At 32.4% G+C, this 26,222-nt stretch overlaps 1 protein-coding gene across 2 annotated transcripts in view; it reads left to right on the forward strand.

The window, feature by feature from the left end:
- Positions 1-26,222, forward strand: part of Dh44 (corticotropin-releasing diuretic hormone 44) — a 560,768-nt gene that overhangs the window by 499,025 nt on the left and 35,521 nt on the right. For both annotated transcript variants that reach the window (XM_075379792.1, XM_075379793.1), the window contains exon 3: positions 21,488-21,697. In XM_075379792.1, the coding sequence (XP_075235907.1) occupies positions 21,488-21,697 (210 nt within the window). The remainder of the gene's footprint in view (positions 1-21,487; positions 21,698-26,222) is intronic.

Here is a 26,222-nt window from a genome sequence, read left to right on the forward strand (position 1 = left end):
CGGGATCTCCGGATGAAAGGCAGAAACGTTACCGTTTCGGCACTTTAAACTACTACTACTAAATTTATATAATACGGCTGAAATTATTATTTTTTTATTCTTCAGTATCGCTATAATATGACAATTGTTCAATAATCTTTTGCAGAAAAATTATTCCTTATTAGATGCAATGAAACTACTAATATCACTTTTCAACAGAATTCTCTGCTGCATTTAGGCACTTAACACAATCTTTCTGTGAGATTTTTTATTCCAGTAGTAAAGAATGTTCATCTTTTCATTTGACCCGTTCTTAACCGGCATTCTTAACTCGTTCATTTTTGCCACAAAAAACTCTGAGAAACGAAGAAAAACTAACGGTTCGAAATCGGGATTTTAAGACGGGTATGGAAATGTCGCCTCCCTACCAAATTTTTAATTAGAAAACAAAACTTTCTGTAATATAAATAAAACTGTTTTTAAAAAAATGATACGGATATCAAAAAAGGTAAGACACATGTCTATTATCAAAATCTGTTATTAATTTAGAATTTTTTTAATAAAATTCTGTAATTTTATATAAAATTGTAATTTTTTCTTGATTAATTTTTCCTATGGAAGTAAGGAAAGCCATAAAATCAAAACTCTTTATTCGAAATTGGTGAATCTTAAATTATATTTCGTTATCGTGCTATATTTTGCCGGCATTTTTTAAAGTATTTTAATTTCATACGTACACTTTAAACCGTCCTACATTTTAAAATTTAATCTATCAAAGCTATCGTATTAGATTTTCCATTTTATTATTTTTATTATATCTTTCTCGTTCAATTTATTTTTACCAACACTGTTGTAATTGGATTTTCCCTGTGCTTCATTCAATTATGTGTATCAACCTGTAAAATATATATATTTTTTTTAATTAATTAAAAATATCAGTGAATATTTTTATTATTTTTAACAAGTCATTTATTTGGCTTCAAATCATAGTTTGTGTTTAATCTCTTAAAAGAGGATATTTGTCCCGATTAGATAGTTTTAATAATAAAATTGAATTAACTATTTAATTAAATGTTGTAATAAATAAACGAATTTAAAATAATATTCCATTATCTTCTTTCTCGAACGATTATCTAAACGTTTGTTCTTATACATAATTTTTGATTAACCGATTAAAGATGCTTTTTAAATGGATCTATTTATTACGTATAATTAATTAATTGTATTTTAAATTATCAATCGATGAAAATAAATACATTACTGTGAAAAAATTCAAAAAAGTACGTAAATAATTTAAGTTAAGAATTAATATAGAATATTTATATTTATAAATATATTTTTCAACGTAGAAAAATTATACGTTAGATGAAACGATTTCTGTTGAATTTTAACAATCGGGCGGTAATAAACGGACGCCTACAGAACAAAATTTGAGGTTTTCTAGCTATAACGTTTTTTCTTTTTTTGTTGTTTAACCTCCGGGACACCTTTAGGTATTACTTCAGAGGATGAGATGAATGACAATTTTTGTAGCGTGTGAAAATGCCATGCCTGACCTGGATTCAAACCCAGGACCTCAGGATGAAAGGCCGAGATGCTACCATTCGCGCCACTGTAGCCGGTAGCTATAACTTATAACAAAATATTAATTGTAGTAAGAGAAAATGTTATAAACAATGTACTAGGCTTTGAAAATATTTAATATAATTTAGTTAAATTATCGTTTAACTTAATTTCAAAAAGTTTAATTAATAAAAGAGTAAACAAGTACAAACCAGCGAGATAAGGAAACTAAGAATGACAACTGGACCGAGGAAAACGAACAACGAACTCTACAGCAAAACAGATAGACTTAAAAACGCCAAACTTAAACAAAGAATAGTCTTTTATGGATATTTCGTAGGATTAAGCTCTAACAGACTATCCGAGTAAATTCTTCACAAACGTAATACAAAAAATACTGATGATCAGTCGGTTCAAACAAATCGAAGATGATCTCAGAATTACAGGAATAAAGCGTACGCGCATAGAAACAGAAACATATATAGAAAAAAGTACAAGAATATGAACGGATCCAAAAAGGAAAGAATTAGTGTAGTAATAAGAAACGGTCAATAGAGGGAGACAAACAACACGGCTTAAAAATGAAGGAGAGTTGGAAAAATAACAGATCGACCAGAAATTAACGATTAAATGAGGTCCTACAGTGACTGGTAACCAACCAAGAGTAGATTGTTAAGTGACTTGTTAGGGTAAAAAGAAATCAGAGGAGAAATCTGAAAAAACGATAGAATTGTTTTAATATCCTTCAAAACAAAATAAAATAAAATTATTTTTCCCTCTCTTCTTACTTTTAATAAAATTTTTATTCCGCTAAATATAAAAAAATTTCATTAATCGATAATCGTAAAATATAAAGACAGAAAACATTTAGTTTTACATTATTGTGCTGTTTGATAATAAATTATTTATCGATTTAACTTTTGTTTATTTTGAAAAAAAAAGAATTAAAAAATAAACAAGAAGTACCGTAAAATTAAAGGTGAAATTAGGAAAGCGCAAAAGAATCGATCGAAAAGGAAAGATGATGATAAAAAAATTATTTAAAGAGATGAAAGAACAATAAAAAAATCAGCAAGCGACTGAAAAAAGAGATGAAGAGGAGATTAGGTAAAACACGGAAATAAATGGAAGAAGTAATTGTAAAAACACGAAGAAGATAAATTTAAAAAAGATGGAATCGAAGACGAAAACAAACAAATAAAACTTAAAAAAGAAGAAGAAATAAACGAAAGATAAAGAACGGAATGAAGACGAAGAAGAAAAGAAATTAAAAATAACAAGAGAAGAGGAAAATAGAAACCGATGAAAAAACAACTTATAGGAGGAGAAACAAATAAAAAATAAAATATAAGAAAGAGTAGAAAACAAATGTAAAGAACTGTAAGGATAAGAAGAAGAAAAATAAGAAACAGAAAAGAATAAAATATAAGGACAAAAAGAAGAAACATAAGAAAGCAAAAGAAACTGGAGGAAATTATTTCAACTAACAGTCGAATTATTAATAATCCAAAGACGAATAAGCTAAAGAAAAGAATGAAAAAAAAGCTTATAAGAGATTAAGAAGAGAAAATTTAAAAAAATGTCAAATAAAATGATTCTAGGTGAAGACAAAGGAATAAAAGAAAGTAAAGAAAGAAAATTATCAAAAGATGAAAAAGATAAATATAATACTAAGAAAAAGTATATGCAGAAAGATAAAGGAAGAATTTACGGTTCTAGAACCCAAAAAGGCCACAGACTGAGATCAAATAAAATTGAAGGCCTGGAATTAACAATAAGAAAATAACGACTAAAATTCTACGGACACAAACCAATCAAGGCTAAACAAATATATATCTTCAATAAACTGTGGAATTATAAAGGTCAACAGATGAAAGAATAAGAGCTCAAAATTTCACATTATAGAAAATAATTAAACGTTGTCGAAAAGAATATAGAAAGAAAATTTTTGAATTAAATATTCCTATAGGTGAAAAGAAAAACTCAACAGACTAAAAAAAAAGAACTTCTGCAAAAAAAAGAAAAAGCTGCATGAAATTATAATTGCATGGTACATGAAGGCCTAACCGAGGAGAGAAAAAGAATATTCGAAGGTAAAGAAAATGTATATTTTACCCTTCTTTGAGTAAGTATTTATTTTTCCTATAAACACGTACCGTATAATAAATTCATAAAAAAATTATTATTAATTTTTAATTTTTTCCGTTTTTTCCTTCTAATTTTTTTGAAATTTTATTTTGTATTTCTTATATAATTTTTATTCATTTCTTTCTTTTTTTGTACATCTGGTGAACGTAACAGTGTGTAGAAGCAGATATATATATATTAAACCGTTTTATTAAATTCACTTTTCTTCCGCTACTAAAATTAAAACGTCAGAATTTACATTAACTTTTTAAACGCTTTTTTTCCATTTAATATTATTTAAAACGTTTTAAATCGGCAACTTAATACTGTCCAAAAAAAAAAATTGAAACAATAAATTGTTTAATTTATTAAAAAATTGAAGAGAATTATTTAGATGAAAAATATATATAAAACAAATTACAAAATTTAATAACCTTAAGATACTAGGAAAACGTTTCTTCAATCGATCAACGTCATGCTTTTTTTGTTACCGTACATATATCTGTAATACATAAACGCGGTATAATAAAATAAAACGTCTTTGTAATTTGCTAAACATCACAATTACTTGCATTAAGTTTGCGACTTAGTTTAAGATGTAAATAAATTAGTAATTATTAATCTCTTGACATTTTATAATTAGTAACACAGTTCATTTTACACTTAGTGCAATATGCAGGGTGATATTAAAGTACGGAAACGGCTACAAAACAAAAATTTCAAAACAAAAGGAAATACTAGGGCTACATAATTACAAAATTACTATTCCATGATCCGCCGTTTTGGATCCCCCAAATTGAAAAAGATTTTTATTTTTAAGTAGGAACATGCGGTACATGATTCGATGTAAAATTTTACTAGAAAAAAGATGTTAAAACAATTTTTCCACAGATGGCATTCGTTTTCCGGTTATAAGCAATCGATTTTTTTAAAACGGAAAATTCCCGGTAATAATAAAACGAGGTAAAACGACTGTTGATAATAAATTTAAAAAAAACAACTTTTCAAAAAATACAAAGATTAATTGTAAAGATTCTTACATTTTAAATGTAACGGGTAACTCGGAATATGAATTGAAATTAATTTTTGTTTTTCAATTAAAAAAATATTATTTTTTCTTACTACAGTAGGGGTAAAAGGTTTTTTACGGTACAGTCTGAAGGCCCTATTAATGTACAAAATATAAATGCAACAAACTCCTATACCACTTTTTTTTTAAGCAAAATATAGCTAAAATATACATACTTATATCGTATAAATAATTCAATTTTGGGGAGGGGAAAATATGAAAACATTTTGGGTTTTGTTAATTTATAATCTCGATAAAAAATCTTTTATGAAACATTTTTTGCTTAGGTTCCCCGGTAAAAATTTGAAATTATATTTCGACCAAAGCACCCAATCCTTTGACCCTTTTCTCCAATCTTCGAAAAAATTTAATACATTTTTCTCTCCGGAGGTAATACCGGTCTACAAAGTTTAAAGAAAATCGGGTAACGGGATCCAGAATTATAACACCAAATACAGGACATATACATAAGTACATAAACACAAACGTCCGTCTGAAAAAAAAATTTTGGATTTGGCCGTTGGAATAAACGATTTTTTTGCAGATTATTTACAGCTAGTGAACCCGAAAATGCTTCGCTATTGCCAGAATGTTTACCGCAGTTCAAACCTCACCAAACTCACTACTAGACACATGATAAAAAAAACGTATAAATAAGTAACAAAATACTTATTTTACTAAATTTAATGTCATTAGTATATATCGTGAGATATAATCTACATCGATCAAGTCTATGTAAATATCGACTTCCCCAGACTGTTATTATTTATTATGGAACTAATAACATGTAAACACTATCGGGAAAAACAATAAATTGTGAAATTTTCAGCAAAATGGGAGCAGTAGTTTTTGAGTTATTAGCGCACACACAAAACGAAGATTTTCTTCTAAAAGAAGAAGAGGATTTACGTTTGTTCGGAAAATTTATTCGATCAATCGCAACTAAATTTTTACCCACGTTTCTCGGCATAGCTGAGAAGGTTTATTAATATATTTCATCTCAAAGAATCTGTAAAACATACATATATAGCAGTGGAGATTTGCCGGTCGAAACACAAACTTTAATGAATTGTGAACTACGAGTCTCTGTTTGTATCACTGTACGAGCTGAGTTCGAACTGCACGAATCGAATCGGCCAAATAAATAATATTACATAAATAATAGAATTATATTTATGTTAACTAAAATAATATTAAATAAATTTAAAAACTTCTTGTTTAACAATAACGGGCTCACCGTGGGGACTAAGTGTGAAGCTAGAGCGGTGAGGTATGCGAGCACCTGGTGGGAGACTAGACCGATCATCACCATCAACCGGTAACAAACCGGGTGCCCTTGGGGCCCTCTTTTGGCAGGTGCAACCAAGTGATCTTATAACATCTCTTAAAACCATCGTCTGATTTTCAAAATTCTAACGAGGTGCTTGTTAATAAGTTGAATGCTAACTTTTGCACGCATCAGGTACACTCACTCACACTCACACTCACACACACACACACACACACTACACCCCCCACACACACATACATTTATATGTATATACGAGGGTTATTTTTTTCAAGGTCCGATCGGTCACGAAATTAAAACCACACTGAAAATAAAAAAAAAAAAATTATTTGTAACAAGTACTATTTCTCTACATAGTCGCCAATCCGATTTAGAGATTTGTCGTAGCGTGGTACCAACTTTCCAATACCCTCGTCATAGAACGGAGTCGCCTTTGTTTTTAGCCATGTTTCTACGCTGGTCTGCAGCTCGATGTATGTGCCAAAATGTTGTTCTCCTAGCCAGTGTTTCATGTGAGCAAATAGATGAAAATCGGATGGAGCCAAGTCCGGGCTGTATGGTGGGTGATCAAACACTTTCCAAGGTGACACTCTTCCTTCCCTGACCGCCTGCATCATGAACATCTGTATGTCCTGCTTTAAAGTTCCTGCACCATTGTCGCACTTTCTGTCACTCATTGTAGTTTCACCGTACACATTACTTATTCGTCGATGAATTTCAACTGCATTACACCCCTCAGCCTGAAGAAATCGAATTACCGCACGCACTTCACACTTGGCGGGAGATGCTATTGTTATAGACATGTTTACGTGCTAGCTGCATGTTCAGAACTAAACGAAGTGACGCGGCGTGATTGAATGCCATACTAGAGACGCTGAGCAACACATATGCGCAAATGTTCATCCGATTTTGGCGCGGGTTTTTATTTTTCGACCGATCGGACCTTGAAAAAAATAACCCTCGTATATACAAAACGTTTGTCTGTTTTTTGTTATCGCATCACGCAAGAACCAACATACCGACTACTTTCAAACTTGCAGGATACATTTTTGTTAGACCAGGGAATGTTTTAAGCCATTTTCCGAAGCTATAAATCCCTTAAAGATTAAGATATTAAAAGTATACATTATTTCTTCGCCATCGAGGAGGGTGAAGTTGAGAATTAAAAATAATCGTTAATGAAAAAAAAGATTAATCCTCTTCCTTCATCGTTTTATTTTTACCACTAAGGCAAAGAAATAAGTTTTCGTCGTCAAAGGTGGGTGTACTATTATTACCGGAGCTACTATTATTCTACGTTTTGTAATGTAATTTCTTTTTCGAGTTTATATTCAGCCTGAATACTACAATAATTTATCAGTATTATTCTTACAAGCATGAGCATAACGTACAGTGTAAGGATCCAGTGGTTGGAGCCTTCTGGGTAGATGGGAATGGTGACCGAAGCAAGCTCTGCGGGTATCCGTGGTGCCGGTCCCCGGCAAATTGCGAATGGCGAGCGATGCGAGATCTCCGACTATGGGCTAGGCCCTTTGGCCACGGGAAGCCTCGAGGAGCTCCTAATTTGGCTCCGGAATTCGCTTCGGCTGACCTGAGCCCTGAGGGTCCAGCTTCTGGCTAGACGAGCCGACTTGTAGATTTATTTAAATCTTTTTTCTTTTTTTTCAAAATAGAAACACGACTAATTTATTTTAGATTTCTTTTTTCACCAATTTACATACTTTCCCTTTATACGAAAATAGCATATCGCTATAACCTGGAAAGTAATTACAAGAAAATAATTCACAATTCAGATGACACTAATGAAAAATATTTTAAAAAGATGTTTGCGTTCATTTTGAATAAGATGAAGAAAAATTACGTTTTTTTAATTAGAATTACCTAAAAATTCATCGTGATAGTAATATTTTTTTCTGGAAAAGTAAATCTAAACGCTTCAGTAATTTAATGAAAATATCAACCAAAGCGTAATTCCTATAAGGTTCTTTCTCATAAACCAAAGTTTCGTGTTGAATTATACAAAAACAGTTCCGTTTTCTGGTTTGATTGGGATCGGATGTTGTTTTTACTTCCTTGTACGATGTAAAAGAAGTATTGTGATCGCTAAAAATTACGGTTTTCAGATTTCAACGGAAGTATCCATTTTGATAATCCCTGAATCCATTTTGACTAGTTTCGTCGTGACGTCTATACGTACGTATGTATCTCGCATAACTCAAAAACGATTAGCAGTACGATGTTGAAATTTTGGATTTAGGACTAGTGTAACATCTAGTTAGGCGACTTTCTTTTGGATTGCAATCGACTGGACTAAAAGTGTCCAAAAAAGCCCAAAATCAAAAAACTTGAATTTTGGACTTTTTTCTTAACTACAGTAATAAACCCTCATCGAGAGCTTTTCAACGATATATCAGTGGTACGTATTTTCATCGGCTCAAGAGTTAAAAGCAAATAAAACTTTAATTAATGAAATATTTGATCTTACACGAGGAAGGCACACCGGTGTCGAGTCCAACTTCATATACATAATTTTTTTTTTTTTTTTTAATTTAAATATTTTGTTTTATTAATAATTATTAAACTCAGATTGTAAAAAAAATGTTTGCAATAAATAATTATTCAATAAAAAAAAAAGAATGAAAAAGAATCAAAAGTTATTAATGAACTAAAATTTTATGTGTATATACTTATCATTTTTTTTAAAAATGTGTATATGTAATTTAATAGGCGTATAAGGAAGTAATGTGGTGTTCACATCAGATTTTCTTAAGAGTAAGTTACTGTTTTTTTTTTTTTAAATTGGTCTAATTAATGAATTCCAGATAACGATCTGATAGCCGATTTTTGTATTTTAAAACTCATTCTGATTTTTGAGGGAGCCCCGGTCTCCCTCTTAATCTTCCTTCTCCTTCTTAAGGAAATATATGTAAGATTAAATAAATATTTAATAACGAAGACAAAATTAACGTTTTATTAAATTGTTTCAAAACAAACCGGTTGGAAAATAACTTTTTAGATTTGTTTTAATAAAAACTTTAAATTTTTTCCAAAAATCCAAATCGGTTAAACGTAGAGGACTCGAATAAGGGAGAGACGGAAATAGCTTAAGGTTAAGTCCAGGAAGACGTACTGTTTGTTTGGCAGGGGGTCTCAACTATTATTATCGAACAAAGAGTTGCATACAACGATTCTGACCCTATATGGACCTACGAAATTCAGATGTACAGTACTACAAGCGAGAGTAACTTTCACATCGTTCAGCGATTTTGGAATAAGTTATTGAGAACTTAACAGAGGCGCCACGGGTTACAGAAAACACTGAGATACAATGTTTTCAGAGAGCGCCCAGCGTTCAAGACGAAATACAATGATTCAGTAAAGTACAAAATGAGACTGAACATCGTGCGAGCTGGTTCGCCGTTCGGGTAATAGCGAGAACATTCGGCGCTTAAAACGGCTGCACGTATTGCAGTTGTAGAGCTCTTCGAAATTTGGATTAATTTACTACACTGGGACCATTATACTTCGTCAAAATATCTCGTTTTGATTTAATCATTTTTTTTTCACTGTAATATTTATATTTTTTTTTTTTCCATTCCTTTCGTTTGGTGTTTTTGTAATTCCTTGAGTAACGGGTACACTTCGTGTTTTCTTTGTTTCCTTTATATGTTACGGACTTGATCGATGTTCTTCAAACTAATCGGTGTATTTAACTATTTATCTTTACTATATACTTGAGTGTATTGTATAAGATACGTATATATATATGCATACATGTGTGTGTGTATTTACAATTGCTAAAAGGTTTCGATGGAGACCTATCTTTACATGTCATTTGTATATTGTAATTAAAGTTTCTTACGGTTCCGGATTATTGGGGCCGATTTTAAAAAATAACTTTTGTGGGAAAAAATAATTAAATATTTCATATTTCAAATTAAAAATATTAAGTACATAATGCAGTAACTAAGTAAAGGGAGAAATATTAAATGCAGTTAGCGTTGTAAAATAAAATTTATTTTAAATAGTAGACAATTAAAAGATAGTGTGCTATAAAGGAAAAACGTGTAAGAGGAGAAGAGAACGATTCAATTAAATGGAGGAATTTAATGCTATTAACCTGATTGCTGTAATTAAGAATATTCGATACCTTCATCTAATAATCGAGTACAAAGAGGTAAAAGTGTGTGAAATTTGAAGCTGAATCTAATAAGAGACGGTTGTGATAAGTGTTTGGTCTGTTACAATAAAGAGAAAGAAAATTTTGTTAAGCATCATTGAAAAAGAATATTTTTTACCGTATATTTATAACATATTAACACGTAACTCTTGCGAGCTATAATTTTGAAAATTACAATCAATTAGTAATATTAATAAATATTTGTTTTTTTTTTGTACTCATCTATTACAAGAAAAACTTTCATAACTTCCATAAAACAACTTAAAAAGGTTGTAATTCTTATATATTATTTTTAATAATGGCACGTCAATCCAGATTAATTTTACAGGAAACTTTTATTTTGCTAGTAATAATGAGTTTCACAATTTAATATATATATATATATATATATATATATATATATATGATCACTGAAGAGAAAACATATAAAGTAAAAATAAAACTCGTTTAAAAACGTTCAATTAAAAATGACCTAACTGCTAGGTAACAGCGTATTGCACTCCCAATGATTGTTAGTCGGTGATTGAGCAATGATAAATATTGATGATATTTCTAAAACCTATTCTCACATCCTTATTACGTTGTCGTAGTATATGTTAGATTATTTTCCTTATATAAAAAAGCTTTGGCTCTGTAAAAAGAAACTTAAAAAAAAAGAAATGTAAAATCATTTCATCGCAAATATAATTTTAAATTTTCGTTTGAGTATAAAAAAAATAAACCTAAAAATGCTTTGTGAATGTGCATGTGCGTGCGCGCGCGTGTGTGTATGTATATATATATATATTTTTTTAAAGCTTTAAAATAACCAATAGATTTGTTTTCATCTTATATTAGTGTCCATACGAATTTCAATCCAATCAGCCAAATCGATGGGTAAATAAAATACGTATATTACTAATGAAACTTTTTCTGGCATACTGTGTAAATGTTCAAGGGTCGTTTGGAAAGTTCTTGGCCTGAAACAGAAATGGGACGTTCAAACGACTACGACATTTCATCAAGTTTAATCCTATCGTTGGCGTGCTGCCGGGTTTCAGACATGTGTGTTTTGTTGCTTGTTTGCTAATACAGGTTGTTTGTTAAATTAATATTATTTGAGAGAAGAAACTTAACGGTTCTTTCGTTAGAGGAACACATTTTTCTCGTTGAACGCGTCTTTCTTGAAGATGACAAGTATATTGATTTAGTTAAGTTTTCTGGAAAAAATGTCCAAATATTGTTGTTCCTCATGTCAATGCGGTTCGAAATTTTATCGAAAAGATTTGGGCAACAGGCTCTGTTGAAGACGCTGATCGAAGCGGAAAACCACCTAAACTAAACTAAGTTAGCTCAGCAGCAAAATATCGTATTTGCTACCGCACATAACGCTGTAAGAAAAGAACCGAAACTTTTCCCTTCCAAAGTAATATATGTTCAAGAACTGAAACATCCAGATCGTGCCAAAATACTAAATTATTTCTAAGGTATAAAGGTTTAATCGACCAAAATTCCACAGGTATTATCGACATTACGTTTTTTTTTATTACAGATGAAGCGTGGTTTCATCTGGGAGAGTATATTAATTCGCAAAATTCACTACTACTGTCGACAACTAAACCCCGTGAATTACACGATGAATCTTTACACGAAGCGAAAAATATTAGTCGGGTCGATGCAAGTAAAACGCGCACTGTAGGTCCAATCTTTTTTGGAAATTAAGTTAACGGTGATCGTTATTGAGATTTCTAACAAACTTTATTAGTCAGATAACAAAAGTGAAAATCATTCACGATCGATTCCAACAAGATGGCAACACAGCGCACACAGCTAACAGATCAATACCTTTTTTGCAAAATGTCTTTGGTTAATGAATCATTTCGAGGAGTTCATAATCACCCGATCTGACTGCCCCAGATGACTTTCCGTGGATGGCAGCGAAACAAGTAGTGTATCGTAACAGACCACGCACGATTTACGAACTAAAAACCGCAATAACGGCCTACGTACAAGATATTCCAGTACATCAGCCAGTTAGTGTTTGAAAACAAACTAAAACGTCTGCAGTGTTGTATTGATGTTTGAGGAGGTCATTTTCAACACCTTTTATAAACTATTCCAAATAATGTAATATCCGTTTCTATAAATTAATGAAATAAAAATACAATGAAATAATTAAGAAAGTTTCATTACTCTCCATAATCCCAGTGCACAGCAACTTTCCTAACGTACAGACAAACAGGAGACGTAGACGGGCCGTAAAACATGAAAGCTGCCCTAGATATATGGAGATTTCCAGAATATTATAAGAATCTATCAAAACACCTTTCTCTTACATTTATAATTTTTGATACTGACATGCGAATCCGCTTATCGGTAGGAGCTTATCGGAGTGGGAGGGAAATTGTGCAGTCTTACAATTTTTTGCTTATTTTCAGGCGTAATATTTGCTATCCATTTAAACAATTTTAGCTTATCTCTACGATTCGTCAACCGATTTTGAACAAATGAGCTGTTAATTTGTTCACGGTAAAATGTTTAACATTTTATATGTGAAACGTAATTCGATCAAATTAATATTTACGAATCGATTAAAATAAATAAATTAACCGCGGCCATTTCTTTATCTCCAAATTAATTAATTTTTTTAACGATACTGTCACGTACATATATACTAAACTTCATTAAAATATCTTAATCGGTTTTTAAGATGTAGATTTTGACGTGAAACGTCTTTAAAATCACACTGAAACATACGAGTTCCAGAACAGTAATTTGTAGCGTAACGAAAACATCTATATCGTATTGTCTTAATAACTCCTTAACTGTTAGTCTCAGAGATGTAAATACGGTATCATTTCACAACTTACACGGTCAGTTCGCCGATACGAATCTGATTTTGTGTCGCCGGCGAGGGATTGGCGGGGAGGAGGTACAGCGCAGATCGGCGAAAACTGCCGCTCTCACTCATTTCCATTCTGTGTAGCTCACGACTTAGACGTGAAACCGCGATGATTCGTCGAGATAGATCGATTTAAGTAATAATATGTGTATTTTGGGCGATAAAAATTAAATTAAACGTGTAAAATGTATAAAAATTAAATTTGTCAGCCTCAGCCCGTGGAAAAGCCAGCCGGAAATATAAATTACGCACATCGTTGGAAAAGGAAGGTTATGGACCACGCACAGGTACCCTGATGTCCGGTACCGAACGAGACTGTTTCTGGTGCGTCGCAAAGCCGGCACGTCACGTTCAGTAAACGACGCCGACGGCACGTTTATCTCTACCGCTCCTTAGCATTATGTCTCTTACTTCTTACGTCACAGACCGATGTTGAACAAAAATGTCGTCGAATATTAGTCGAAATAAATATCATGTACCGTTTAGTGTTTGTTTTACGTTAAAATTAAATTTAGTAGGCGGCCAATATCTCATTTTTATTACGATCCGATACGCTAAACGTGACATGTTGACGTACAGGCCTACCAATTTATCTGTAAACTTGGACAAATGAAGGAACTAAAATTTTCCATCGGAGACTTTCAGTTTTATTTAAAAAAATACGACGGTGGCTCTCCCATCGGTCGGTCTGTAGCTCGGAGGAACTTCATCCAAGGTCTGTAACGTTTCTCGTTAAACCAATGACCATGCGCCCCGACACAGCCCCACCCGATGTTTTTATTGAAAAAACTAAAAATTTCGGAAAGATTGAAAAATAATTAGAATATTTGTCCTGCTTATTAACGTTTTTGTTTACTTTGATGTCTCGTACCGTGACCTTAAGTTTGACCGTCAGCTTCCCGGATATTCTGCAAAGTTATTCTCAGGGGGAAAAGAAATTAATATTATCGGTATCGTGAAGTCAATAAAATCCGATCGAAATAATTTTTGGAATTATATATAATTTTAAATATATTTTCATTAAACTGAAGCTTAATTTTCTACGATCGCATACAAAAATTCATAAAGGTGATAAAAAACTACCCCTTCCCCTTTTTCAATTTTATCCAAAATGCATCGGTATTATTACTCTATATTGAAATTTTTAGAGAGCCTTTTTCAAATAATTTATAACGTGCCAGTCAGAAGATATTAATCAAAATAAAGGCCTATACATTTTTTTATTTTACGAACGTACATACATGTTTTGGAAATTTGCCACTTTTTTTACGTTTTCGGTACTCGAGAAGTTGTAAAATGTCGATATTTGCCCTTTTAGATAAGTATTCCCTAATTATAATGTAATATAATATAGTGTTTATAGTTATAGTGTTGAAGAATTATAACGTATAAACGTTATTACAATAAATTCCTAAAGGATATTATGAAATTGATCATTTTGTAAAGAATTTAAAATTAATGACATATTATTACGTGTATAAGCAATTTTCTTTTACCTAACAGTTTAGTGAATGGATAATAATAATAATAATAAAAGTTAAGTGTACGCTTTCTACAAAACAGTAAAATGTTTACGGTTTAGAAAAGCTAATTCAACTAATAATTTTGAATGGATGTCAAAAACCATTATCCAATAACACTAATAATAGTGAATCATAATATTAGGGAGCCTAAGTTAGGTGTAAACTGCTCAACATATTCAACAAATTTACGTTAACAAATAATATATTTCCCTCTACATAGTAATAGAGGTGAATTAACAACCCATTAACTATATATAATGAAATTCTCTTCTATATACTACTACCACTACTAGATCGCGCACGCGCGCGCCCACACACATAGATGATGTAAGAAATATTAATACATTTAGTAGACTGAATTTTCAGATCGGTTGAATAACTTTCAACGTATTACCCTTTAATTGAAAGTCGACTTTTACATGGAATAACAACGCGGGGAGTAGCTTGTTACTCTGAATTAAAGTTTTTATAAATGGAAAAAATATATATCACGAGAAATATTTTCAAAAACCTCGAACATTTAAATCCTTAGCCGTTTTCAGCGAATGGAATCTCTTAACCCTTTGATAATTTTACTTTTATAAATCTCTTGTAATATTTAACATATAAAAAGCGACCGGCAAAAAAAAATTACACCGTACTCCTTACAACATGCGAACGTGCAACATCAAACCGTCCGAATTAAACATAGAGATTTTTCCTAAATTTTATATTTTTATCCCACGTCGAATTTTCAGTGAAACCTTGCAGAGATCAAACAATTAAAAAATAATTACAAAATTTGTATCGGTTAAACAAACGGCTACTCGAGTAAGATTATAATGGACGATTTTTTCAAAAATAAGCTAATTTATCGAAGAAGATGTATATAATTATAATTCCGTTTCCATACCCGACACACTTCAACTTTATATGGCGTAATCATCATACCAAAATAAAAAAATATATATATTTTGAATATAAATAAGGTAGTTAATAAGAAAGTGATGTACATTAAAATAAATAAATTTACTAATATATAAAACGATTACAAATGAAATATATACTTTCGATAGGTTAAAATAAACTGGTGTATGTTAATGAAATAAACGATTCGATTTTACAGGAAATTTTTAAAGTTTATGTCGATATATCTGCTCTACCGCTAATGTCACCGACTGATGTGTCATGTTACCAGTCTGGCAAGAGGTCGCTGCTGCAGAAGAGAAAGCTTTTTGTTTGCTCGAATTAACCAAAACAAACTCGGTTACTGTCGTGGAGTGACGTTTCAGAACGAAGTACGGTAAATCACTACCGACAATAAAATCAGTTTACGACTCGAATAAACAGTTTCAAATCTCAGAGGGTCTGTGTAAAAGGAAAAGTGCTAGATGATCTTCTGTTTCAGAAGAACGTGTCTTCGTGACGAAGGAATTTTCAAAATAACGAACGTATCGTGTTCGTGATGTGTATCAACGTAACCAAGGCAGATTGACTTGATTGGCAAATTTAGAATTGTAAATTCCTCCACTGACTGTGCGAAAAATTCTGCGGAAACGTTGGAAGATGATGCCTTATAAGTTACAGTTAGTACAAATTTTAAACGATGACGATAAAGTCTTACGTAAACATTTTGTTGTGCGAAGTTGGAGGAACGTGTTGAAAATAACGATCGCTTTTTCCATCGCCTAATTTTCAGTGATGAATGTACGTTTCACATCAGCGGTAGAGGTGATAGACATAATATAAGAATATGGGGTACAGAAAACCCAAGATATAATTTACAACATATACGCGATTCCCGTAAAGTGAACATGTTTGGCACTATATCTAATGAAAGGGTGTACTGGCCGTTCTTTTTTCACGAAGTGACAATAATCGGAGTAATTTATCTGGACATGTTAAGCGAACGACTAATGCCTCAACTCAAAGAAGATAGTGATGACTTCGTTTCTGTACAACATGGAGCTCCGTCTCACTGGCATTTAAAGGTCAGAATTATTTAGATAAACAGGTTCCTAGACGACGGACTGGACGTACAAGCGAGGAAAACATGGTGCTAAGCGTCGGTCATCGTGTAGTCGACTTAACGCCTTGCGACTACTTTTTATGGCGTTTTTTTTACCGCCCCTTCCTATTGATGTCGATACTTAAAACAACGTATCACAAATGCGTTGCTACCGTTGACCATCATATATTTGCACGTTTTTGGGAAGAATTCGACTACCGTGTTGATATCTGTCCTGTTGCAAATGGTGCTTATTGAAAATAAGCTATCGAAAGTGTAGATTTCATTTGTAATCACTTTATATATTTAGAATTCCAAATCGTCATACTTAATACTATCAAATCAATTTTTACCGCTACCGTTTCTACTTTTTTCTATCTTTCTAAGAAACGCGTATTAATGAAATAGCTTCCCAGCGTACAGGATTCAATTATTAATATTTCCAATCTTCACATTTGTTAAATTATAAAGACGGTAAGTAACTCCCATATAGTATTTCTTCGGGAGCATTTAGTTTTCATTCTTTTACGATCTATAAATTACAATATATCAAGAATATTTTAGGTTATTTTTTTTTTTATTGTCATTGTAATAGTACTATATATAATATATATATATCCATATAACTCTGTACATTATATTTTTTTCTATATAAGTGTGTTTATTTTATTTTAAGTCTAGTGCTGAACGCGTCTTCCCAAATCAGCTGATTTGGAAGTCGAGAGTTCCAGCGTTCAAGTCCTAGTAAAGCCAACTATTTTTACACGGACTTGAATACTAGATCGTGGATACTGGTGTTCTTTGGTGGTTGGGTTCAAATTAACCACACATCTCAGGTATGGTCGAACTGAGAATGTACAAGACTACACTTCATTTACACTCATACATATCATCCTCTGAAGTATTATCTAAACGGTAGTTACCGGAGGCTAAATAGGAAAAAAAGAAAGAAGAAGTTTGTACTAGCCTATCGAACTGGTCTTGTCACAAATCAGTTGATTTACCGCTGATTTTCGAAGTCGAAGATTCTGAAGTTCCTAGTAAATCCTAGTAAAGGTTAATTGTTTTATACGGATTTGGATATTAGACGGTTGAGTCCAGTGTATTATGGCGGTTAGAATTCAATTAACCAAACGTCTCAGGAATAATCGGCCTGAGTTTGTACGAGAATACACCTCATTTACATATCATATGTATCATCCTCATACCATTGATCTGTGGTGGAGGGGGGTGAGTTCCTTATTGTTCGCTAAACAGATTGCAACGTATACATATGGAAAAATAAGAAATAGAAAAAAAAATAAAAATTTGCAAGAATTGTTATTAAGTTACAACGTAATTTTGTAAAAGAATATACTTTGTAAAAGATGATAAACTATTATTATATACACACTATATATATAGCAGAAGTCAATCATCGAACAGCAAATATTCTACGCATGTTTTACACGACGAAAAGTTTGGTACAAATAAAATTAATATCGTCTGGAACGAAAAAGAACGAAAATATATCACGGGAGGAAGAAATATCCCCGTCCTATATTTACAAATCTTGGACATTTGTCCCTTGCTGCTGGATCTCTCTTATTACTTAGCGCGTAGGTTATTTTTAATGACCGAACTATATTACATTAATTTTTTTTAAAACGGGCGGAATTATTATCGCGTTCCGATTATTTTACATCAAGAAATTTTGAAAATTTTTAGCGGGATTATCCTCGGGAGAAATGAAAAAATATTGCATCTCTTCCGGCAAAATTCCTCTTCAGTCCGTTCTCTAGAGGCCTTTCGGTTTCAGTATCTTTCGGGCAGAAGGAATGTACTAGTTGAGGTCCTCGTTTGACGGAGGGGATAATTCATTCACTTTAAGAAGAGAGTTTGCTTATAAACTTTTAGGCGGTTGACTCCCTTTTAAGTATGTTAAGGAGGAAGAGAATAGGAAACCGGGTTTTCTACTTCATCTTCTTCTGACCAACTGAAATCATTAACTCCCATTTTCGGGAGACGTTCTTCTTAAACTTTTCTTTTTTTCTTTAACCTGCCCTTTACTGTAAGTCGGTTGAAATTATACACGACCAGTAACATTAAAAGTTCTGTAAGCCTTGAACAAAGCATCGCATCGGAGAATACAGGTTTCCGCCGACCGATGAAGTTCTACCCGATCTTCCGCTGCTATCTTCCGGTGTGCTACTTGTTTTGGAAAAAGAAAACCGGGTTTGAGGGATTTAATATTAAATTTTTCGCAAACGCAGAAGAGGCAGGTATCGCATAATGAAGTTTGTCGGCAAAAAAATGCGAAAAAAATGTCTTCTTCCTGATGAATAATTGCGTTAAAACTACACGTGACTTAATAAAAAAATACATATATTTTTGTTATAAATAAACTACATATTCTCTTTTAAACAATCAATTAACATGTAGCGATATATCCTAACTCGTACTTTTGATGACAGCATAATAATTTTAACAACAAGCAATACGATGAAAACGACACCGATTTAAAAGTAATCGGTCACAGAAACGTAAGGGTTCACAGATTTAAAGACAATCGGTTTTACAGCAAAGCATAATACTTTGCTCTATATCCAACTGTCAAAACCAATTTAATTTTAATTTGGCTAAATAACTACAAATAATTTGCTAATAACTACATTTAAAACCTTTTGCTGCAATCAACATTATATTTGTAATTATATAAATTATATAAATTATATTTGTTCATTATTTAACTTTATATATATGTAATATATTTCTGATGTTATTCATAGAATAAAATGTATTTAATATTTATGGATTTTAGTTTGCTCGTTTAATGAATCTTTCATTCTGATAGGAACATAGGAATACATTTTATATATATATATATATATATATATATATATATATATATATATATATATATATAATGTATATATATATTCATATATATATATGAATATATATATATATGAATATTAACTTAAATGTAATTTATTTAAGTTTCTTTTCCTCTTGATTGAATAGAATATAATAACAAGAATTATTTTACTTAAAAATATTACATTTATTAATCACTTAGGTTAACCATTCAACTATACAAACTTATAAATGAACAACACTATTCTCTTATATGCTACTTTATAAGAAAATTTTGTTTGATGTGTGTATGAATGTATATTTTCACCTGAGAAAGCTTAGAGAATTCAAAGTGAAACGTAGTGTAGATAATTTATAAGTTTTTGTAGTTGACTAGTAAACCCAACCGATTAATAAAGGCGATATTTTTAAGTAAAATATGTCTTGTTAATATATATATATATAATAACAAGACATATTTTATTTCTGTATATATATACAGAAATCTAGTGGTTTCCGAGAGTCTGTTACTCTTTCACATTAAAATTACTCAACGGATTGAGATGAAATTTTGCACCAACATAGTTTTTATACCCGGAAAGAACTGCTTTTTTCTGTTATGAAATTTTTCACGGTTTTAAGAAAGGTGCCGTTTCAATAGCTCTCGGTAACGACCCGATTACGTCCATGCCGATATTCAACTTTACTACGGCCAAATCGTACGTCGAATTCAAAAACCGCTTACGGTATTTTAAGTTAAATTTCCTGCAGAAGAAGTTTCGTATATTTTTCAATATTTCCTTCGGTTATCAAGAAAAGAAGCTTTAAATATGCGACAGTGTACGGCGTACATTTCTTTAGATTTATGCTTCACTTTCAGGCGGCTTTAGTTTCCACTTAAGGTTATTCTTTTTGATGACAATAAAATAAGTCATAAGAGCGGAACCTTCAAACGGCTGGTCTCCGCTCGAAGGGAATCGACGCTTCTCGCGTAGGCAAATGTAGGTAATTTGTCCAGAGTCTCATCCTGGAATAATCTGTACGTATACACCCCATAGAAATAAGGTGTATATATCGCATACAAGTCCGAAATTTAGATGACGCGGTTTACAAACCCCAAAATATATATATATAAAAAAAGTTTAAAACGTAAAACTAAAAATGAAGAAAACCAAAGTACGCTCACCTACTCGTGGTGTTTGTTCGGAAGATGCTAAGAACCGTGCAAAGTATATTTTACCCGTAGGAAGGACGAGTAACAACCTGTAACTGCTATTTTTAAGACAGGAAGCGATTATTCTGAACCCGCGTACTTCAGAAAGTTTCGGGTCTTGCGGTGACCAAACTGTTGCTTCGAAAAAATTATAATACACCGATAGTTTTTATAAACTGAAAAGGCTTAAATTATAATTTAACAGTATTATTCTTACAAGGAAATGTACAAAGTGGGAGTTCAGAGGGTGAAGTGCCGTATTTAAACGGAAAGGGCAAGCGAAGCTAGCCCTAATTGACTAGCATAGGATAAATTATTATTATAAAAACAAAGTACAAAATAAAAAATAAAAAATAAATGTGTTAAAAGTTCGTATTAATTAAACATGGAATAACGTTAAGGTAATTAATTTTTTTTCTTTAATTTATATTTAAAAAAAGAGTATATTAACTAAAAATTCGTCGAAAAAATAATATTGTTTCCGTAAAAGAAAATTTAATAATTTAATAAAAACGGTAATGGAGACATACTAACCCGTTTTCTCGTAAGCCAAAATATTGTGTTTAGAAATAAGAAAACTGTTCAAAACCTCCTTACCAAGAGGTATCTGTATAATATAAGGACAAAATTATGTACTTATGGGTAAAAATTATCTAAAATTAAACATCCCAGGAAATTACACAATCTTTTAAGTATAATTTCGTTTAAGTATTAATAAGGAACAATACCAAATCGAACTGCCGATTTTATAAAAAAAACCGATCAGAAATTTAAAACTAACAACCAAACAGATAAAGAGAGTTTCGTTATTATAACTTCAAATTTTTTTCTTTTCTTTTCAGATGGGAAGCAGCTTGTGGCTTTGCTTTTTCTGCGCATTGAGCGGAGCGACAGCTCATTACGCTCTGCAACCGTTACAAGATGCTCCACCACCAGATACAGAAACATCAGTCCTTTTGCCAAGACTTGCCGATAAGTACAGACCGGCTGCTGGAAATTGGGATGACGTCATCGATCCAAAACTTTATCTACTAACTGAACCAGAAAATGAGGTGAGGTTTATATATATATATATATATATTACGGTACGTTATTATGATTCGTGTTGTTACCGAATCAAATGCCTTTTTGTAGTCAATAAAAGCCACACGTAAAGGCGTAGCGTACTCGTTGTGTTTCTATGACTTGATGCACAACTTGTATGTGAACCGTTGTGTTAAAACCGTTTTAAAAGCCTGCCTGCTCCTTTGGTTGCGATTCATTGTTAGCGTTCTTTTTGCTATTATCTTGGTAAAAACTTGTAGATAACAGAGGAGGCTTATCGAGCGATTATTCTTCAGGTCCCCCTGAATCCATATATAAAATTCATTCCAGTGGTTTTGGAGCTTTTAGGCCTTTGAATAAAATCTGCGGCTCAAAACTATCCAAAACTACTAGATCGGCTTTATTGAAATTTAGATAATCTATTAGTGTATTTAAAATTTTATAGCTTAGTCCCGATGATATTCTTTGCGGCAAACATGACAAATTCTCCGGTACGCTTACTTACGCTGCAGGAACTGATCGCACAGAAACCCCGTGTATTCAGCGGCATCCTCTTACCGAAATTATTCACACACTCGAAGGGTTTCAGCATGCGCATGCATAGGCACACTTGAAACACCCGTGACCGGTAAAGAACTGGGTCGGCTAATAACACAGTTCCCCGTTTTTGCGGGCCAATCGACTCTAGAGGTCTGGGATCAGTCTGTGGGTCTATAAGCCCGTAATATTACTGTTTATGATCTTAAAAAAAGCCCCCTCATTACATTCCATAAATATATATTTTGAAATTCCCATATTTTACTTGAATCCACTGTATAATAGTAATAAAAAAGAAAAACTAAATTTACCTAGCCCTTAATAAAAAAAATATCAAAAAAAAGAAATTTAATAAAATGGAAAAAAAGCCGATGTAGGACGCGGTTGTAGCCGCGTTCCGAAAAGTCCTACAACTATGAGTTTTTCATAGTTGTGATCCACGGATTAGAGGCACACACACACGCCAAACTTAATGTAAAATATTTATCATTTTATTTAAATTTTTTTCTTTCATTTATTTAACACAATGATTCTAACTAAAGCGCGCGCGACACCGTATTTAATTCGCGCTGGTGTGGCGGTAATGGGGAGGACGGTAGGCATTAACTAAACTAATGTAATTATACAACTTACACAGAAGAAGTTTCGCTTGTACGATTGGAAAACTGGGGTAGCCGTGAGGCTTAACGCACCAGGTACCAAGCCGACCGGGCGATCGAATTCGAGACACGACCAGAACGATTTCTTTTTTACATTTTAAATATTAATCATTTATTTAATTCTATCGCTGAACTGTGACGTCACAACATAGTAGTAGTTTGAGCATTTTTTGGGTGGGGTGCGATTTTGGAAAAATGTTTTATTGCAAATATTGTTATTTTGTAAATAACAAGTATACTTAAGAAAAATATAACCTTAATTAGGCAAAATCACGAGATACTGAGAGTAACCTTGCTCTACAGCAGGGGTGTCAAACTCGCGGCCCGCGGGCCGCATGCGGCCCGAGATGAACATTTTTGTGGCCCAGTCAATATATCCGACGCAAAGTAAAAATAAAATAGAAATCATTTTAAATTGTACCCGCGAAAATGTAAAATTATAATTGGCTGAAATGGAGTCCGTTTCACACAAAGCTATCAACGGCAAACTGCTACGCATCAGCTGATACACCTAACTTAATAAGACGTAGTTATACGTAAGTTATCTTACAAGCGGTTATGATTATTGCTTAATTTATAATACGCTTATTGATTTGTGCAGTTATTCTCTGCTTGGTAAGTTAATATTCAAGACAAAACATTGATATTATAATTAAAATGTTTTATTATTTTCTGTTAACAATTGCTTATTTATTTCAGCCTTTTGTATTCAGTATATCTATATCGAAGCCAAGCGGTAGTAAAACTAGACGAAAAATCGCCAACGAACATTGAATATTCCAAGTAAAATGGGAATTGGAATATTTTTGCTGTGAAATAAATGGTAAAATAATATGTTTGATTTGCAATATGTACCGAAGATATATAATATTAAACGTCATTACGAAAAATATCAATCAAAATATGATAATTACGAAGGATTAATGAGACAAGAGAACTTTAAAGAGGTATGAAAAAACAAAAGTCAATATTTAGTAAAGTATTGCAAGAAAATGAAAAGGCGGTACATGCAAGTTACGTCTTGTCCGAGTTGATAGCTAAACACTCAAAGCCTTTTACTGAAGGTAATTTCATAAAGAAATGTCTAATTAAAGCTGCAGAAAATGTTTGTCCTGAAAATTCCAAGGCTTTTCAAACAATTTCTTTGTCTCGAAATACAGTTGTGGAAAGAATTACCGACTTGGCCGCCAATTTAAGTGATCAGATCAAAGCAAAATCATCTAGTTTTGAAAGTTTTTCCCTCGCCTGTGATGAGAGTACGAACATCGGTGGCATAGCTCGATTAGCTGTGTTTCTTCGTGCTTGCGACAAGGATTTAACCTTTTTGAGGAATTTTTGGAGTTAATACCGATGCATGGTACTACTACAGGACACGATATATTTAATAGTATTTTTGAACTCGATAGATGGGTGGAATATATTGAAGAGTTATACGGAGGAAATGAATTAGAAAATGGTTTTATAGAGGAAGAAGAGGAAGTTGAGGAGGATGAAATGGGAGAAACAATACTGAGATCTGAATTTAAGAGAGCATTAAAAGATTTAAATGGCAGAAAGGCTCCTGGAATAGACGGAATACCTGTAGAATTACTGCGCAGTGCAGGGGAGGAGGCGATTGATAGATTATACAAACTGGTGTGTAATATTTATGAAAAAGGGGAATTTCCGTCAGACTTCAAAAAAAGTGTTATAGTAATGATACCAAAGAAATCAGGGGCAGATAAATGTGAAGAATACAGAACAATTAGTTTAACTAGTCATGCATCAAAAATCTTAACTAGAATTCTATACAGAAGAATTGAGAGGAGAGTGGAGGAAGTGTTAGGAGAAGACCGATTTGGTTTCAGGAAAAGTATAGGGACAAGGGAAGCAATTTTAGGCCTCAGATTAATAGTAGAAGGAAGATTAAAGAAAAACAAACCAACATACTTGGCGTTTATAGACCTAGAAAAGGCATTCGATAACGTAGACTGGAATAAAATGTTCAGCATTTTTAAAAAATTAGGGTTCAAATACAGAGATAGAAGAACAATTGCTAACATGTACAGGAACCAAACAGCAACAGTAGCAATTGAAGAACATAAGAAAGAAGCCATAATAAGAAAGGGAGTCCGACAAGGATGTTCCCTATCTCCGTTACTTTTTAATCTTTACATGGAACTAGCAGTTAATGATGTTAAAGAACAATTTAGATTCGGAGTAACAGTACAAGGTGAAAAGATAAAGATGCTACGATTTGCTGATGATATAGTAATTCTAGCCGAGAATAAAAAGGATTTAGAAGAAACAATGAACGGCATAGATGAAGTCCTACGCAAGAACTATCGCATGAAAATAAACAAGAACAAAACAAAAGTAATGAAATGTAGTAGAAATAACAAAGATGGACCACTGAATGTGAAAATAGGAGGAGAAAAGATTATGGAGGTAGAAGAATTTTGTTATTTCGGAAGTAGAATTACTAAAGATGGACGAAGCAGGAGCGATATAAAATGCCGAATAGCACAAGCTAAACGAGCCTTCAGTAAGAAATATAAGTTGTTTACATCAAAAATTAATTTAAATGTCAGGAAAAGATTTTTGAAAGTGTATGTTTGGAGTGTCGCTTTATATGGAAGTGAAACTTGGACAATCGGAGTATCTGAGAAGAAAAGGTTAGAAGCTTTTGAAATGCGGTGCTATAGGAGAATGTTAAAAATCAGATGGGTGGATAAAGTGACAAATGAGGAGGTATTGCGGCAAATAGATGAAGAAAGAAGCATTTGGAAAAATATACTTAAAAGAAGAGACAGACTTATAGGCCACATACTAAGGCATCCTGGAATAGTCGCTTTAATTTTGGAAGGACAGGTAGAAGGGAAAAATTGTGTAGGCAGGCCACGTTTGGAATATGTAAAACAAATTGTTAGGGATGTAGGATGTAGAGGGTATACTGAAATGAAACGACTAGCACTAGATAGGGAATCTTGGAGAGCTGCATCAAACCAGTCAAATGACTGAAGACAAAAAAAAAAATTTTTGAACTTCTGCAAAAATACAATCTACCTCTGTCAAAATTAAATTCTGTAGCTACAGATGATTCCTTCCATGACCGGAAAAAACAACGGCTTCGTAGCATTACTACAACAAAACTTAGTAAAATTCACGGTTCAAAAATTCATCATACGCATTGCATTATACATCAAGAAGTACTATCCACGAAGGTAATCAAAAAGAAGAATGTTTTGTCATATATAAAAAAAAGTTATAAATTTTATAAGATCTCGAGGCTTAAATCAACGACAATTCACTGCTTTCTTAAGTGAATTAGATAGTACATATTCAGGTTTATCCTACT

The sequence above is a fragment of the Lycorma delicatula genome, chromosome 12 (assembly GCF_047948215.1).
Source record: "Lycorma delicatula isolate Av1 chromosome 12, ASM4794821v1, whole genome shotgun sequence".
Lineage (NCBI taxonomy): Eukaryota > Metazoa > Arthropoda > Insecta > Hemiptera > Fulgoridae > Lycorma > Lycorma delicatula.